Source organism: Yarrowia lipolytica, chromosome 1B (assembly GCF_001761485.1).
Source record: "Yarrowia lipolytica chromosome 1B, complete sequence".
Taxonomy (NCBI): domain Eukaryota; kingdom Fungi; phylum Ascomycota; class Dipodascomycetes; order Dipodascales; genus Yarrowia; species Yarrowia lipolytica.
Window position 1 is genome coordinate 1,118,013 of NC_090771.1, and position 17,773 is coordinate 1,135,785.

Consider the following 17,773-nt stretch of genomic DNA (forward strand, 5'->3'; position numbering starts at 1 on the left):
ATGTGGCAACTGAGGATAGGATAAGAAGACTGAGGGGCGGGAAGCTCAAGTGGTGCCACATAGGTCGGTGTGTGTTGAGATTGCCTGAATGCATCACTGGAGTCATCCCATTATAGTCCTACGGCTAGACAGAGATGGTTCGTTGGACTCACTACCTGTGTTCCTTTCCTTCCGGCGCGTCCTTGACTCTTCTTTCAATTTCAATTTGGAATCTATCATAGCTGCTACACACCCTATCGTGAATTTGGACTGGCTGTCACACACCCTCGCGTGAATTCTGGAGAAACAGCGTGGTTCGTGTATCAAGCAAGCTGCTATCTCATTCAACGTCTGTCGCTGAAAGAGCATTGTCTGACGTCGAAGAGACAAGGTGTCCAAGTCATGTTTGGTGATGGACTGTCGCGATGCTGTCGTACAAGCTCCTTTCTTCTTCTAACACAGAACACCCCTCTGTTCATCGGAATCTATCCCGGTGAAGGCGAAACCACCACACAGCTCGAGTACGACTACTCGTCACTAGCATACATGGCTCTGGACTATCTGGGCCAGCAGCAGAACGAAAACGCCGGCACCGTGTCTCTTCTATACGTGCACAAGCTGGCGGTGTACGGTATGCTCACCAACACGGCCAATAAGATTGTGATTGGCTGCGAGGCCCAGGAGGGCTCCGAGAGCATTGAGCAGTTTGCCAAGCAGGTGCTCAAGGTGCTGGTGGCGTACAAGAGCAATCCATTCTACGATGAGACCGAGACTAGCATTGATAGTCAGGGGTTTAGAAAGGAGATGGCCAAGGTGGTGGACAAGTGGAATAAGGGAGAGGCATAGAAAGCGAAGAGTAGCCCAGCAGCTCTTCTGAGCAGACACCAGCGAGAAAAAGCTATCGACATGCTGCTTGGCACGGACCTACAGGTGCTTTCATCTTAACACGTCTTCACTTTTTTTTCTGACGTCCACAGTTGGGTTGAATAAGGTAATGAATTAGTTGAAACCCCAAGTAAATGGTGAGTAAACGCGCAGTAAAAGAAGCTGCATCTAAGGCGTGTCAAGACGTTGATCCGGTGGCAAATAGGCACGTTTTTTGCTTAGTAAGCGATGATCAGGGGATAGTCTCGAGAAACAGATGGTTCAAGGGGGTTATCGAGTGTCAGCACTTGTAGATGAAGTGAGTCACGGAAATTGAATGTGCAGTACTTACTGTAGCTATAAGTAATATCCACAATTACTCTCCCTATAGTTGGACATTCTTGAAGTGTGGTAAAGTCGATCAATATGGCTGTTTTTTTTTTGTCAGCAGAAAACAATAAATATCACCAGGCCAATTGGTGCCAAAGACACCGTTACTACTGTTTCTACACCCTCAAATCTGTTGTATTTTTTCTCCAGATTTTGAAATAAAAAATAAAAAATAAAAAATAAAAAATAAAAAATAAAAAATAAGCTCGGGGTGCATTGCGATGGAAAAAAATATTGGTGCATGAACTTATATTTTTTTGCAGACCAGTGCTTGATCGTGTAACGACTTTTCAGCAGATCTTGATATTGTTGATTTTGGAGCTTTTGGAATTGTGAGTGGGGCGAGACGTCGAGAGCAGCGACTGGAGATTATCCGGCGGACAAAACTAACCCAGAATCTGACACATACATACAGACCCGCCAGCTTCATTCGATTTACCTGTCTTGCAAGACGGAGACCTAGCAGCGACATTACGCTTCAAGTGAGTATGGTGGCGAGCGGGATCTTGGATCTTGGATATTTGAGATTGGAGATTGGAGATTAGATATTGGAGCGATTCTAACACAGATTGCGATTACGACATTGCCCTACGACTACAGGTTCATACATACGATAAACGATACAAAATGGTTGCATCCGGTGACAAGAGTGAGTATCGAGAGAGAGGAGGAGCAAGTAGGGAGAGGAAGGGAGAAAGAGGCAAACACAACTTACAAACAACTGAATAAATGCAAACGACACCAGGTTGTCAGTTGGCCGTGTTACTATGTTGTGTTGTGACGGTGAGCATGGACCATGTCAGCCATGTTTCAAGTGTGACACTTGGAGATGGATGAAAGGTCATTTGAAGCATTGAGTATTGATTTACTTGTCCAAACTGGTGCCATCGTGTCTGTCAACAACATGTGCCACTTGATCCCGGCGGAGGTGACTCTCCTGTTGCCCGATCCCCACTACCGTTGCGTTACTAACCCAGTCACCACATCAATCCCTACTGATTACCAAAACCACACCCTCACGCAATTATCCACCACCGCTTTAACCACACCAATTCTGCCCTCATGCCCCCAAATCGCCCCCGATCTGGTGGCGCGGTGGATCACAAGCGCCAGTAGTGGCGATGACGCCGTTCTCGTGCTCACTGCTCTCGCGCGTGATGTTGCTGTGTGCCCGGGTATCCAGACCCTCTGCTCTCATTTCGTCTCAAAGATGGGCTTCATGGAGATGCTCAAGGTGCCCCAGAGTGAGACACAGACAGAGGCCATTCTGCTCGCCTTCTACCGCCTCGTCTCGTTTGATAGAGAGACGTACGGCGGTCTGGTGGACAAGGAGGTGGTGAGCGGACTAATGTCCTTTGACATGGCCAAGCAGCTGCTGTACAAGGTGTTTGAAATGACCAAATGCGACGCAGAGCTCGAGTACAGAGAGAGCGAGCGCGTGCTGGCTCTGGCACGTGACCTGCTGCCTACCACACACATTCACATCCCCGTTTCGGAGCTCAACTCTCTCAACACTCCTATTGGTTCTTCTTTGATTCCTCGACTTGGAGGACCCTCTCCCGTGGCTTCTGACTACGTGGAGACCGACACGAGTGTTGAAATCATGAATGAGCTGGGCCAGGCGCTCTCCACCAGTGCGCCCATTCTTCTGAGCGGCCCCTCGGGCTCGGGAAAGACCTTCTATGTGAACGAGATTGCCCGCAACCTGTCCAAGCTGGACAACATGGTGCGAATCCATCTCGGCGATCAGACAGACTCCAAGCTGCTGATTGGAGCGTACACCACCGGCTCCAAACCGGGGTCTTTCGAGTGGAGAGACGGTGTACTGACTACAGCCATCAAGGAAGGACGATGGGTACTTGTGGAGGACATTGACCGAGCCCCCACCGATGTGGTTTCGGTTCTATTGTCTCTACTGGAGAAGCGAGAACTCGTCATTCCCTCGAGAGACGAGGTGATCAAGGCCCACGCTGGCTTCCGACTGGTGGGAACCATGCGAAAGAAGATCGGGGCTCACACAAACGAGATTATCGGCTTGCGACTATGGCAGCAGGTGGAGCTCCCGGAGCTGCAGCCCGAGGAGATTGTCACCATCATCAAGGAGCGATACCACGTGATTTCCGCCATGGCCGAGTCCTTCCAAGACACGTTTGCGGCCATTGTCGCTCTGTACGGCTCATCCAGTTTTGTTTCTCTGACGAAATCTGCCGTTTCTCGAGTGGTTTCCCTGAACGACCTAATCAAACTGTGCAACCGAGTGAGTGCCATGATCTTGAGACTCGGATACACGTCTCCAAATGACCCTCTGCCCAACCACGTGTACGAGTTCATCTTTCTGGAGGCTCTGGATTGCTTTGCCGGCTTTCTGAGCAACTCGGACGCCCGAAACAAGGCTGCCCATGTGATTGGAGAGTGTCTGGGCATGTCTGCTCCCAAGGTAGATGTTCTCCTTGGCCGAGTTCCTGCCTACCAGGATAGCAGCGACAGCCTGGAGGTGGGACGAAGCCTGCTGACTAAACAAGTCACTGGCCAGAAGAAGAAGAGCAACAGTCTGTTTGCCAACACCAACCACGCGTCCAAGCTGATGGAGCAGATTTGCGTGGCCATTTCTTCCACCGAGCCGCTTCTTTTGGTTGGAGAAACTGGTACCGGTAAGACCACTGTGGTTCAGAACGTGGCTTCTCTGATGAACAAGAAACTCACCGTTGTCAACGTGTCTCAGCAGACTGAGGCCGGCGATCTTCTGGGTGGATTTAAGCCCGTCGACGTGTCTATGATTGCGGTTCCGTTGATGGATGAGTTCCAGGAGGTGTTTTCGGCCACCTTTTCTGCAAAGAAGAACGTGGAGTTCATGAAGCTGTTGACCCGGGCCTTTAACATCCGCCACTGGAAGAACTGCATTCGGCTGTGGAAGGAGGCGGTCAAGCTGTCTGCTGGACGGCTGAAGGAATCCGAGAGCGGTAAGCGGCGCAAGCTGACCGACAAGGAAACCGTGTCACTGCAGGCTCAGTGGGACCAGTTCCAGAGCAATCTCCTGGCGTTCGAGATCCAGTACAAGCAGATCCAGTCGTCGTTTGTGTTCCAGTTCATCGAGGGATCCATTGTCCAGGCCGTGCGAAAGGGCGAGTGGGTGTTGCTCGATGAGATCAACCTGGCGTCTCCCGACACTCTGGAGGCCATTTCTGATCTTCTGTCCGAGCCCCGAACACTTCTCTTGTCCGAAAAGGGAGACGCAGAGACCATTGTGGCTCATCCAGACTTCAGAATGTTTGCATGCATGAATCCGGCTACCGATGTCGGTAAACGAGACCTGCCTCTGGGTCTCCGGTCGCGGTTCACAGAGCTCTACGTGTCTTCTCCCGACGAGAACTTTGATGACTTGCTCAAGATCATCGACCGGTACATTGGCCACTTATGTGTGTCGGACTCCACTATTGGCATCCACAACGACGTGGCGGACTTGTACTTAACAGCCAAGAAACTGTCTGCCGAGAACAAGATTGTGGACGGAGCGGGCCAGAAGCCCCATTTCTCCATTCGAACGCTGTCCAGAACACTGGTCTACGTGTCGCAGATTGCGCATCTGTTTGGACCCCGAGGGTTGCGTCGGTCGCTGTACGAGGGCTTCTGCATGTCTTTCCTGACTCTGCTGGATGCCGACTCCGAGGCTACTCTCCATGAAGTCATCAAGAAGTACACTGTCAACAAGCTCAAGGACCAAAAGTCGATCATGACACAGAAAACCAAGGCCCCCAGCGACAAACATGTTGCTTTCGAGCATTACTGGCTGGAGCCGGGACCGCTGACTCCCTACGACGACGAGAAGTACGTTATGACGCCGTTTGTGACCAAGAACCTGCTCAATCTGGTCCGAGCCACGTCCGGAAAGTCCTCTGTGCTTATCCAGGGTCCCACTTCTGCTGGAAAAACGTCCATGATCCGGTACCTTGCTCAGAAAACCGGTCACGAGTTTGTGCGTATCAACAACCACGAACACACGGACTTGCAGGAATACCTGGGCACATACGTGGCTGATTCCGAGGGCAAGCTCAAGTTCAAGGAGGGAGTTCTGGTGCAGGCTCTGCGACGAGGAGCTTGGATTGTTCTTGACGAGCTGAATTTGGCGCCCACCGACGTGCTGGAGGCCCTCAACCGACTTCTGGACGACAACCGGGAGCTTCTCATTCCCGAGACTCAGGAGGTGGTCCGTCCCCATCCCCAGTTTCGGCTGTTTGCTACCCAGAACCCTCCCGGACTGTATGGTGGTCGAAAACAGTTGTCTCGAGCTTTCCGAAACCGTTTCTTGGAGCTTCATTTCGGCGATATTCCCGAGACCGAGCTGGAGCACATTCTGCATAAACGAGCGCTCATTGCTCCGTCCCAGGCTGCCAAGATTGTCAACGTTTACCGGGAGCTTTCGCTGGTGCGACAGGCTTCGCGAGTCTTTGAACAGAATGCGTTTGCGACTCTTCGAGACCTGTTCCGATGGGCTGGCCGAAACTGCGACAACAACGAGGAGCTGGCCATGAACGGATTCTTGCTACTTGGTGAACGAGTGCGAAACCCAGAGGAGAGAGAGGTGGTCAAACGGGCCATCGAAAAGGTCATGAAGGTGAAACTCGACGAGCGACAGCTGTACGACCACGTGACTGTTCCTGGAGTGGACGCCAATTCTTCTGTGGTGATGACCAATGGTCTGCGACGGCTGGTCTATCTTGTCCAGGAAGCTATCAAGCACAAGGAGCCCATTCTTCTGGTGGGTGAGACTGGATGTGGTAAGACCACCGTTTGTCAGCTGCTTGCCGAGGCACGTGACAAGGAGCTGCACATTGTCAACGCTCATCAGAACATGGAGACTGGCGACATTATTGGTTCTTTCCGACCTGTTCGAAATCGGTCTGATCTGGAGAGCCGTTTCAGAGATGCCTTGTTGGAGGCTCTGGGAGACGAAGACACCGCGGGTCTTTCTAACTCCGAACTTGACGTCAAGTATCTCAGTTTACTCAAGAAGGATCCCGAATCTTTCCCCGAGGAGATCAAGCAGGCTGTCGTCACTTCGCGGGCGGCCCAAAAGACGCTCTTCACGTGGTCGGACGGTTCTCTTATTCAGGCTCTCAAGCAGGGCGACTTCTTCCTTCTCGATGAGATTTCTCTGGCCGACGACTCGGTTCTGGAACGTCTCAACTCAGTCCTTGAGCCTGAGCGAACCCTACTGCTTGCTGAAAAGGGCTCCGACGCGTCTGAGGCGTCCGTCACTGCGCTCCCCGATTTCCAATTCTTCGCTACCATGAACCCTGGTGGAGACTACGGTAAGAAGGAGCTGTCTCTGGCTCTGCGAAACCGATTCACAGAGATCTGGGTACCCTCTATGGAGGACTTTTCCGACGTGGAGACGATTGTCGGCTCGAGACTCGGCGACGACAAAAAGTATCTGTCCAAGGTGGTCACCGAGTTCTCCAAGTGGTTTGCCATCAAATACAGCGGCTCCACAACCTCGGGAATCATCTCTCTGCGAAACCTGCTTGCTTGGACCGAGTTCATCAACAAGTTTGAAGGTTCCCATGAAGTGGCTCTGCTGCATGGAGCTCTTATGGTCTTCGTCGATGCTCTTGGTACTGGTCAGACTTCGTATTTGACCAATTTGGAGGCCGAGAAGAGAGAGTGTATTGGAAAGCTGCAGTCGTTGATCTCTATAAAAAAGAAGCCTCAACTCCTGGCCATCTACGACCAGGTTCCTGAGATTGAGGACACTTGTGACGAGTTGAAGATTGGCCATTTTGGCGTGGAGAAGGAGTCTGACGGCTCCTCCACCGCTGTTGAGAAGGCAACGTTCAACTTGAGTGCCCCTACTACTCGGCTGAACGCAATGAGAGTCCTTCGTTCTCTACAAGTCCCCAAGCCCATCCTTCTGGAGGGCTCGCCTGGTGTTGGAAAGACCTCTCTCATCACGTCCATCGCTCAGTTACTTGGAAAGCCGCTCACTCGAATCAATTTGTCTGAACAGACCGATTTGATCGATCTGTTCGGCTCTGACGCGCCTGCGGAGGACTCCGAAGCCGGCACCTTTGTCTGGAGAGACGCCCCGTTCCTGCGAGCCATGCAGGCCGGAGAATGGGTGCTGCTGGACGAAATGAATCTGGCATCCCAGTCGGTTTTGGAAGGTCTCAACGCCTGTCTAGATCACCGAGGACAGACTTACATTCCCGAGCTGGACAAGTTCTTCACCTGTGCTCCGGGATTCACCGTGTTCGCGGCTCAGAACCCCCAGCACCAGGGCGGAGGACGAAAGGGTCTGCCAAAGTCGTTCCTCAACCGATTCACCGTCGTCTATGTGGACGCGCTGGACAAAGAAGACTTGTTCCAGATTGCCCAATACCTCTACCCCAAGGTAAACGACTCGGAACGCATGATCCAGTTCATTAGTCAGCTGGACAAGGACGTGCAGTCGGGTAAATTCGGAGCCAAGGGAGCACCCTGGGAATTCAACATGAGAGACACGATGCGGTGGATGTCTCTTGTGTCACGTGACCAAAACGCCAACCCTGGCGCGTTTCTGAATCTCATTGCTGGAGATCGATTCAGAACCGTGACTGACAGACAGCAGCTGGAGGAGCTGTACAAGACCGTGTTTGATGGCCGAGACTCGCAGGCACGTGACTACTGCGTGACTGTGCAGTCTTCGTCTGAAATCCGTTGCGGACGTGCCTCTCTCGCCCGTGACCAACTCATTCAGCCGTCGTACTCCTCTTCTCCGCTGTCCTTCTTGCACTGCAACTCGTCCCCCTCAGAGACTCTGATTCGGGCCATCAACCATTCGTGGCCCGTGATTCTGGCGGGACCTTCTTGTTCCGGAAAGACCTCGTTGATCCGGCTCATGGCCTGTGTTGCCGGAGCTACTCTTGATGAGATTGCTCTCAACGCCGACGTGGACTCTGTCGACTTGGTGGGAGGCTACGAGCAGGTGGACAACCGGCAGAAGCGCGAACAGATTGACAAGAAGATAGGTCACGTGTTTGCCGAGTGGGCCCGACGGGAGCTGTCGCGTGACAACGAGGAGGGCCTGACCAAGGCTCTGGCCCAAAAGGCCGATACTTCCATGGACCAGGATCTCCAGACTCAGATTAGTCATCTTTATGACGAGCTTGACGCCCTGAGCAAGTCCAAGAGCGCCTCTGACGCCGTGTCGTTCCAGTGGATCGATGGTATTCTTGTCAATGCTGTGGCTCGGGGTCATTGGCTGGTGCTGGACAACGCAAACCTGTGTTCAGCCTCAGTTCTGGACCGACTCAACTCGCTGCTGGAGCCCAATGGAACCCTTATTCTCAACGAGAGCGCGCTAGAAGACGGTTCCCCTCGAGTCATCACTCCTCACAAGAACTTCCGAATCTTCCTGACCGTGAACCCCAAGTATGGAGAACTGTCTCGAGCGATGCGAAACCGAGCGGTGGAAATCTTTGTCGACGAGCTGGACGTGAGAATGTCCGAATTCGACCGCGTGCGAATCGCAGAGACGGCCGATGGAGCCCCCGTGCAGCAGTCCCATGTCCTGACATGGAGACAGGCCGTGAGCGGCGTGGTTGGCAACAACGTGACCGAACCCGAAGATTACGTGGTCGCCGCGACGGCTCTCAAGTACCTGTCGTGGCCACTGGCCTTGTCTGACTTTGCCGGGTTGGTTTCGTCGTCGGATGCGCCCGCTAAGGCCAAGCAAGTCGCCAGTCACGTGATGAGCCTCTGCGCTGAAATCGGAGTCGATCGATTCGTGTCTCTACTCAAGCAGACGCCCGACTACGATCACGTGACCCCCGTGGACGCCTTCCTGGACCCTTGTTTGGATCCTGATCTTGTCAAGCTTGGTGAGTTGTCGCCCATTTTGGCTCTCATGGTCCGGTTTTCGAACACAACCAACAAGCTGTCTACTGCCTCTTCCAACGGCGAAAACAACAAGGCCAGCTCGCTGACCTATCTTGAAAAGTCCGCGGCTGCTGTTGCTGGACGGCGTATGAAGGACGCTGCTGCTCCTGGTCTGTACCAGTTGCTTGTTGGAGCGGTGGAAGTTGTCGAGAAGGTGCTGGAGGGTGTTTTGGCAGGAGCCAACGTTGAGGATGGCGTTTTCACCCACCTTTTGTCTCTCCTCACTCTCACCGACCAAATCTACATCAACACCAGTGTGCAGTCTCCCGTGGAGTCGCAGTTCCACGTGTATGCCGACTGGTTTGAGGAGTGGATTCGGGAGTCGCGTGGAATCGAACTGACGCCCCTCACAAGGGCCCTGGCTCTGTTTGATTCGCAAATCTCTCTTTCTCGAGGACTGGTCATGCGGCACATTTGGGAAATTCTATGTCCTTCTGTTCCCTCCACTCTGCCTGGATGGTTGAAGTTCGAGAAGGTGGCTGCTCTGTGCGAGCGGTTCGACCGCATTTGTGCTCAGATGCCTGTGTCCTCGCTGGAGACGGTTCTCACGGTCAAGTCTCAGTTTGCGGGCTTCTTGGCTGCCGTTGGAGACGACGATATCACCGAAGAGTTCTTCGACACTCTGGTGAAGACTGTGGACTCCATGGATGCGACTGAGGTAAAGGCTGAGGGAGAAGACGAGGTGGAGCAGGTTACCAAGACCCGGAACCATGCCTACATTGCTCTTTTCTCCGATCTGGCGACCGCTTTCGAGCTGTCCGGCATTTCCCACGCCAACATTTCGTTCTACGCCTGTCTCCCCACCCAGGAAGAGTCTCTGCTCGAAAAACTCACCAAGCACGGCAATGGCTACGAGCTCACTTCTCCTGACCATCTTGCTGGAGAGTACATTTCTGCCGCCCAGAGCTTTGGAAACACCAAGAACGGCGCGGTGGAGCAGTCTAGAACGGACTACGCCTACGTCGGCAAGCTCCTGGCAGCAGACAACACTGCCATTCTGGCTGAAAAGCTGCCGAACTTTGTTTCTGTGCTCACTGCAACTCTCAGCGACTTAGAGGAGGTAGGTAACGCCGTATCTGGAGTTGCCGAGGGTGCTCTGGAACAGTGTATGAGTGGGATGAAGCACGTGCCGGCCTTGCTATCCGAGAGAACCGTCTCCTCTGTCGGAACTGCCTACATTGCCGTCTTCAAGGCCGCTCTGGACATGTACGTGCCCAACCTGCCTTATGATCCTGCTATCAAGGAGTACGTGGACTACGATATGCAAACCCGAGTCGATAACCTGCACCGAGCCAGCCACAATGTCGACCAGAAGATGAAGCAGATCTTCTTTGGCACCGATGTCGAAGAATATTCCTCCGAAACAGCCTTGTTCAAGCCCCGGGTCTACAGAGACTCGTCCACCTCGATCGACCTCATGATCAGAGAGTGGAACCAGTTCATGGTGGTGCTGGACCAGACGGTGGAAAAGGTGAGCCATGCGACGGCAGAGTCACGTGACACCTTGCTCCAGGAGCTGGATCTGTTCCAGAAGAACACCCAGCAGTTTCTGGTTCGTCTCAAGGCGTCTTATCCCCGGTACACCGACCTATGCTCCATTCTGGACCGCTTTGTTTCCGGTTTCAGACTCGGAGTGTACATGATGCAGAGTGCTCTGGACTCGGACCCTGTTGCCGAGTGGACTACCGATGCTCTGACTCTCTCTTCCTCCGTGGCTCTCTCCTCCACCCTCGACAATCTCGTCAAGTACTGCAAGGACAAGTCTGTGGAGGATTTGAGCGTGGAGAAGACGCTGTCGTTTGTCATGGACGTGGTCTCCAAGCAGGGCAACAGCGACACCGCCCTTGTGGCCTACTGTTGTACCACAGTCTTTGCTAGATGGACTCTCAGACGGCTGCGAATGGAGGAACAGGCGGCCATTGAATCGTCTGGTTTCTCGACCAACCTGGACGAAACAGCCGAGGAGGAGTTTGCCAAGCTGTTCCCCGACTACGAGATCAAGCTCGACGACGCCGGCAACGTGATCAAACCCAAGGTGACTAAGCAGGACGTGGATTATTCGCACTGGCTCAAGTCGTACGAGCGGGTGTTTGGCGGCGTCGAGGAGCCCATGTCCCATGTTATTCTCAAGGGTGCCGCCCTCGCTACGCACGGTAAGGTCGGTCACGTGATGCCTTCGCTGCTGCAGGCGCACGTGACTGTTCTGGAGACGGACTGCATCGATGTTGCAGAGGCTTCCCCCAGTTTCGACTTTTACCGACAACATTCGGCTGCGGAGACGCAAAAGTGCGTCAATGTCGCCACCAAACTGCTCAAGTTCGTCAACGGCCTGCTGGCCAAGTGGCCCGAGCATGACACTCTCCAGCAGATTGCTTTCCAATGCAACGAACTGCTGTCGTTCTCGGTGGTGACTCCCGTGGCCCGGCTATTGGCCAAGGTTGAGCAGATCTACACGTTTTTGCACGAGTGGGAGAAGCTGGCGTCACGTGACGTGTCTGTGCGCGAGTACATTGACATTTTCACCACTCTGATTGTCTCTTGGCGACGTTTGGAGCTTGCCATGTGGCCCAAGCTGTTTGACTTTGAGGAGGAGGCTCAGAAGGACGGACTTGGACAGTGGTGGTTCAATGTCTACGAGGCCGTGGTTGTTGTGTGCAGAGACAACTCTGAGTTATCACGTGACGATATCACTCAGCTGGTCCAGACTCTGAATCTGTTCCTGTCTCAGTCCACCATTGGGCAGTACAGTTTCCGACTGGAGCTTCTGGACGCTGTTCTGAAGCACATTGGCTCCATGGAGCCCTCCACGTCTGTCAACCAGGTAACGGTCGCTCTCAAGGCCTTCCTGGTGTACTACAAGATGTTTGTTCCGTCCATTACTGCCCATGTTGCTGCCCGAAAGAAGAGTCTGCAGAAGGACATCCAAGAGGTGATTTTGCTGGCCTCCTGGAAGGACACCAACGTGCATGCTCTCAAGGAGAGTGCCCGAAAGTCGCACAGAAAGCTGTTCAAGGTGGTCAAGAAGTACCGAACTCTTCTTTGCGAGCCTGTCAAGTCTGTTCTTGAGGGCGGTATGCAGGATGACGGTGTGACCAGCTCTGTTGTGGCTGTTTCTGCTCCTTCTGTAGCGGACTTGTCTCATCTTCTGGGTCTGTACACGCCTACATTTGTCCCTGACGTTCAGAAGACTCTGTCTATTCTGTCCAAGCGAATCTCCAACCTGGACCAGATTGAGTCTGTGAGTCTCATGGACATTGTGTCTGACATTCTGGACGAATCCGCTCGACTCAAGAAGGCCACACCCAATCACGTGACCGAGGACAACAAGAAAGAGATTGGTGCGTTGCGGGTGGAGAAGCAGCGTTTCCTGTCTGAAACTCTCAAGGAGCTTCGAGCCCATGGCTTCAAGGGCCGAATCACACAGGAGACCCTGGAGTCTCAGGCGTCGCTTTCTTCGGTGCTTGGAAACCTTGTGGTGAGCTCCAAGCGTGACCAGTCGTACTTTATGCGACTGATTGACTCCTTTTCCAAGCTCCGGTCCGCCTGTGCCAACCCCTCGGGAGATGTGCCTCTGCAGGACATTTTTGTGGGAGCTGCCATGGCCGAGAACATTTTGCGAATGTGCATTAAGGAGAACAATGTGATTGGCGAAGTGGAAAACAATGCCAAGGACATGTCTGACGTTGGCAAGCAGCTGAAGACAGTTTCTTCGGACGTTTCTCTGTCGTTTGTTGACGGTGACTCGGTGGTGAGATTCCTGACCAATCTCAAGTCGGTCATCAATGTCATCATCGACTCTGCTAGCAACATGCTCCGTCTCGACTCCAAGCTCGGCTCTGGAGTTGCTCAGATCACCACTCTGTGCAATGACTTTGAGGCCAAGTTTGTGACTCTACTGCACTCTTTCAACGCCGTCAAGCACTTGATGGACTGGAAGAAGCCCACCAGCGAGACTACGAAGCTGGTCGAGGAGATGCATAACACTGTGCAGGTGTTCCAGAGCAAGTTGGAGAAGGTGACTGGCGTGAACGGCTGTTTCCAATTTGCCTCCACGCTGGTCAGGTCGTTTGTCAACCTTGAGTATGTGACTGGAGACCAACTCACTGCCGATGACTCGGAATCCTTTGCTGCCGTCGACCGACTGTGCAAAACCATTCTGGTCTCTGTCCAGGGAGTCATCAAGCGGGTTGCTGAAGATGTGGGCGAAGATGACGAGTCTGAAGTCATTTCGTTCGCGCGTGACTACCAGCTGCTTATGAATCTGGCCCAGTTGCTGCATTCTGACCGAATTCTCTCTCAGACGCGTGACACGATTGCCTCTGTGTCCCACACGGCGGCTGGATCCGCTGCTCTCGGCGTGCTGCGAGCGTATATTCAGCAGTACGTGTACATGTGCGAGCTTGTGTGTTCCAAGGCCTCTGCTCAGTTTGCCGATCTGACCAAGGGAGGCTTTTTGCTGTGCAAGGCTCTGTACAACCTGGCCACCAACGGCTTCTGCTCTCCCGAAGAGGAGCAGGATCAGGAGCAGGACAGCAACGCTACGGCTTCTGGCACTGGTCTTGGAGACGGTTCTGGCGCCCAGGATCATTCCGGCGATGTGGGTGAAGACGAGAACCTGGATGATTACATGGAGCAGGAGAACGAGGACCAGGAGGACAAGGATGACGATGAGGACGACGATGCCGTGTCTGTTGAGGGTGACATGGCTGGCAAGAGTGAGAATGCCAAGGATGAGGAAGAGGGAGAGGACAAGGATGGCGAGGAGGAGGAGGAGGAGGAGGAGATTGACGATGAGACCGGCAACTTGGACGATTTAGATCCGAACGCCATGGACGATAAGATGTGGAACGACGACGAGGAGGTTCAAGATGAGAAGGAGAAGGATGGAGACGTGGATGGTGACGATAAGGATGATGGAGGAGAAGAGGGCAAGCAAGATGACGGAAAGCAGCAAGGCGAAGAGGGAGAGGCTGAGACCAAGGAGGGTGAGGGTGAAGATGAGGGAGAGCAGGAGGAGAATGAAGGCGATGGAGATGAGGGAGAGCAGGAGAAGGAGGAGGACGACTCTGATGGTGAGTCTGTGGATGCGCAGGAGGACGACGTCCGAAACAAGCAAGAAGGCGACGAATTGGACCCTCATCTGGACGAGTCGGAAGTGCTTGAGTTGCCCGAGGACATGAATCTGGACGGCATGGATGAAGACAAGGAGGAGGGAGAAGATGAGTTTGACGATGGTCTTGACAAGGACATGTCTGATGAGGAGGGTGATGGTGACGAGGACGTTGAGATGGAGGATGAAGACCTGAATGCTGGTGAGGAGGAGCCCGAGGAAGGCGCCGACGAGGAGGAAGTTGATGAAGGCGCTGGAGAGGTCAATGAGGACGTGGAGGACGCCGACGAGAAGAATCCCGAGGAGATGGACAATGTCAAGGAGGACGCCATGGAGGAGGAGAAGATGGATGTGGACCAGGATGACAACGAGACTGGTAAACAAAACGAGGATGCTCCTGAGCTTGAGATGGAGGGTCTCCATGGCCAAGATGACGCTGGAGACCAGGAGGAGAACGACGAGAGTGCTGTGAAGCAAGAGACTGGCGAGAAGGGGTCCGGTCAGGATGCCGACTCCAAGGAGGAGGAGGAGGATGTTGGAGGGGGTGGAGAGGCTGGAGCCAAGGAGGAGGACCAGGACGAGGACCAGGACGAGGACCAGGACGACAAGACCAAAGAAGGCCAGGAGGACGACGCTGAAGACAGCCGAGTTGACCAAATGAAGCAACTTGGCGACGCGCTCAAGGAGTTTCACAAGAAGAAGGAGGAGATCAAAAACTCTAACAACGACTCCGCCCAGGATGATGTGGATTCGGCCAACGTGGATCCTCAGGAGTTTGAGCATGTCGACGGCCCCGACTCCAAGCACGACACGCAGGCCATGGGTGCTGCTGACCGAGACGTCAAGCAGGACATTGACGACGACATGGCCATGGAAGATGAGCAGGAGGAGGTCAAGCCTGAGAGAAGAAATGAGGTGAAACAGGAGGAGGGAGAGGAGCCTGAGGAGGACGCTGAGGAGGCTGATGAGGATGGAGGTGCGCCCGAGGGAGCTGCTAGCAAGACAGCAGTTGAAGGCGAGGCTGAATCCGACGATGAGGAGGCCGAGAGCAAGGTTCAGGGCGAGATGATGGAGGTTGACTCTGATGAGGAGGAGCTGGAGGAAGTGGAGGAGGATATTGAGGACCTGTCGATTGACGAGAGTGCCATGTCTCTCTCTGAGTCTCGTGACAAGTGGAAGACGTACCAGTCGTCCGTTGCGGACTTGGCCACCACTCTCTGTGAGCAGCTGCGTCTGATTCTTGAGCCTACTCTCGCTACCAAGATGCGGGGTGATTTCAAGACCGGAAAGCGGCTCAACATGAAGCGGATCATCCCGTACATTGCTTCGTCGTTCAAGAAGGACAAGATTTGGATGCGTCGAACCAAGCCCTCCAAGCGTCAGTACCAGATTATGATTTCGGTCGACGACTCCAAGTCCATGAACGAGTCGCCCCAGTGTGTGGAGCTGGCTTTCCAGTCGATTGCACTCATCTCCAAGGCGCTGACCCAGCTCGAGTCGGGCCAGTTGGCGGTGATGAAGTTTGGCCAGGACGCCCAGCTCGTGCATCCGTTTGAAAAGACCTTTTCCGACGAGTCTGGCGGCGAGCTGGTGAGCAAGTTTTCCTTTGCCCAGGACCAGACCAACGTGCAGAAACTGGTGCAGAATTCGATCGATATCTTCCAGCAGCAGAAGCTGGGAGGTGCCGAGCTGTGGCAGCTGCAGATTATCATTTCCGATGGTATCTGCGAGAACCACGAGGTGCTGCGGCAGCTGGTGCGCCACGCCCGAGAACTCAAGATCATGCTTGTGTTTGTGGTGATTGACGCGCTGGCGGCAGCCTCGGGATCTTCGTCCATCACTGACATCAAACAGGCCAAGTACATTTCTCAAGATGACGGCCAAATGGTGCTCAAGATGGAGAAGTACCTCGACACGTTCCCTTTCGAGTTCTACGTCATTGTCAGAGACATTAAGGAGTTGCCTTCAGTGCTGTCTTCTGTTCTCAGACAGTTTTACTCGGAGGTTGCGGAGATGAGTTAACCGAAGAGCGAGGACCATAGGAGGAGCATAGAGGAGGATTTATGAGAAGGATGTTAATTGTGTATGAATTAATTATTAATTATGTCAATTTAATAGTGTGTGGTTGTAGAGAATTATGGTGGTTGGTGCTAGTGGAGATTTTGTTGAAGTCTAACACGGCATTTACCGCTAGTTAGAATCGAGAGACTCCTAGTTGATCTTCTGCACAACAAGTAGTAAAAGAAATGAGATACGTACTTGGCATTCATATTACACATCACATACAACTCTTTTGGTCTGGAGAAATCTCCCTCGAGTCCCCGAAAGATTTTGGAAGTTATTCTGTCATATTCTGGACCATTACTGATCGTGTTTATAAACGCATGAAATTGAATAAGTATTCACAGTATATTTAGTTAAGATATCAAGTACTAGGAGAAAAGTTTCCACAACTCCATTAATAGTAGGTTTTTCGAAAATAAAACTTGATATTCCTGTTCCAAATGACAATCTAAAAAGACTGGTGAAAAAAAGAGACGAAAATACATCAAATATCCCCATTTGAAGACCCCCCAAAACTGAACCCCCAGCGGTGCGGCTCGGAAATAGATTAGAGTTTGGTCACGTGATGAGTTTTTGTTTTTTGTTTTTTTGTTTTTTTTTGTTTTTGTTTTTTTCCAAGGCTTGGAAGTTTGTCAAGTAAAGTCAAGTAATTGATATCACTATGTTTTGACGATAATCGTGATATGTTGAGATTTTGTGAGAGAGGTAGGGATTTTTGACATATTGATTTACTTATTTAGCTGTCCTCTACAGCTTGGTATATAGCATTTTATTACAGCATGTCAGTAACATCCAGTTAGAACCCCCAGCTGGCTTTTCTCTTCAACTAATCCCAAGTAATGATTCGCAGCACTGTAAAATGTTATAGTCAGGTCGAATGTATTGAGAAAAAGAAGGGAGAAGAAGCAAACAAATTCACATGATATAACGTCCAGATACGCTGACTACATAGGACGAATATTTATAGGAAATTGATACTTTTTACTTCTTTTTGTCTCTTTATAATGTCCTCAAACACGGTTGAACCTCCAGTTGGGCTCACTTTTTTCAGCTAGTGACGGGATTGACAGCTACTTGGAGAACGCAGTATATCCCAGGTACTTTGGAGCACCAATTTCTTGTTGGTTAATTCGACGCGACACACCATTGTCTTAATTGGAGCAATAACAGACGGCTGTTTCACTATACAATGATTTGGTTGTATGTATGTAGTTGATTGTCCAAATAGTGATACTGGTGAGACAATAATACCCTCAATCACACCCTCAAGAAATCAGAGACTTGATATCAAAGTCCTCCATCACAATCTCCTGGTATCTCTGATCTTCCTGGGTCAGTAATCCCATATTAATCTGCTGAATACCACCCAATACACTTCACACTAACTCTTACAAATGCTCTCGCTACAACACTATCAATACACCCCATTGAAGACTTCCCACAAATAGACAC

At 52.2% G+C, this 17,773-nt stretch overlaps 2 protein-coding genes across 2 annotated transcripts; both read left to right on the plus strand.

Moving 5' to 3' along the window:
* Window positions 1–381: 381 nt before the first annotated feature.
* Window positions 382–825, plus strand: YALI1_B11183g (uncharacterized protein; the record flags this gene model as incomplete). The annotated part of the gene is made up of 1 exon (XM_500636.3): window positions 382–825. One exon carries the CDS (start codon window positions 382–384, stop codon window positions 823–825), a length of 444 nt encoding a protein of 147 aa, XP_500636.2.
* A 1,237-nt stretch (window positions 826–2,062) lies between these two features.
* On the plus strand, window positions 2,063–16,279 carry YALI1_B11200g (uncharacterized protein; the record flags this gene model as incomplete). Its single annotated transcript, XM_500637.3, has 1 exon — window positions 2,063–16,279. The coding sequence occupies one exon, from the start codon at window positions 2,063–2,065 to the stop codon at window positions 16,277–16,279; it is 14,217 nt and encodes a 4,738-aa protein (XP_500637.3).
* Between the last annotated feature and the right edge of the window lie 1,494 nt (window positions 16,280–17,773).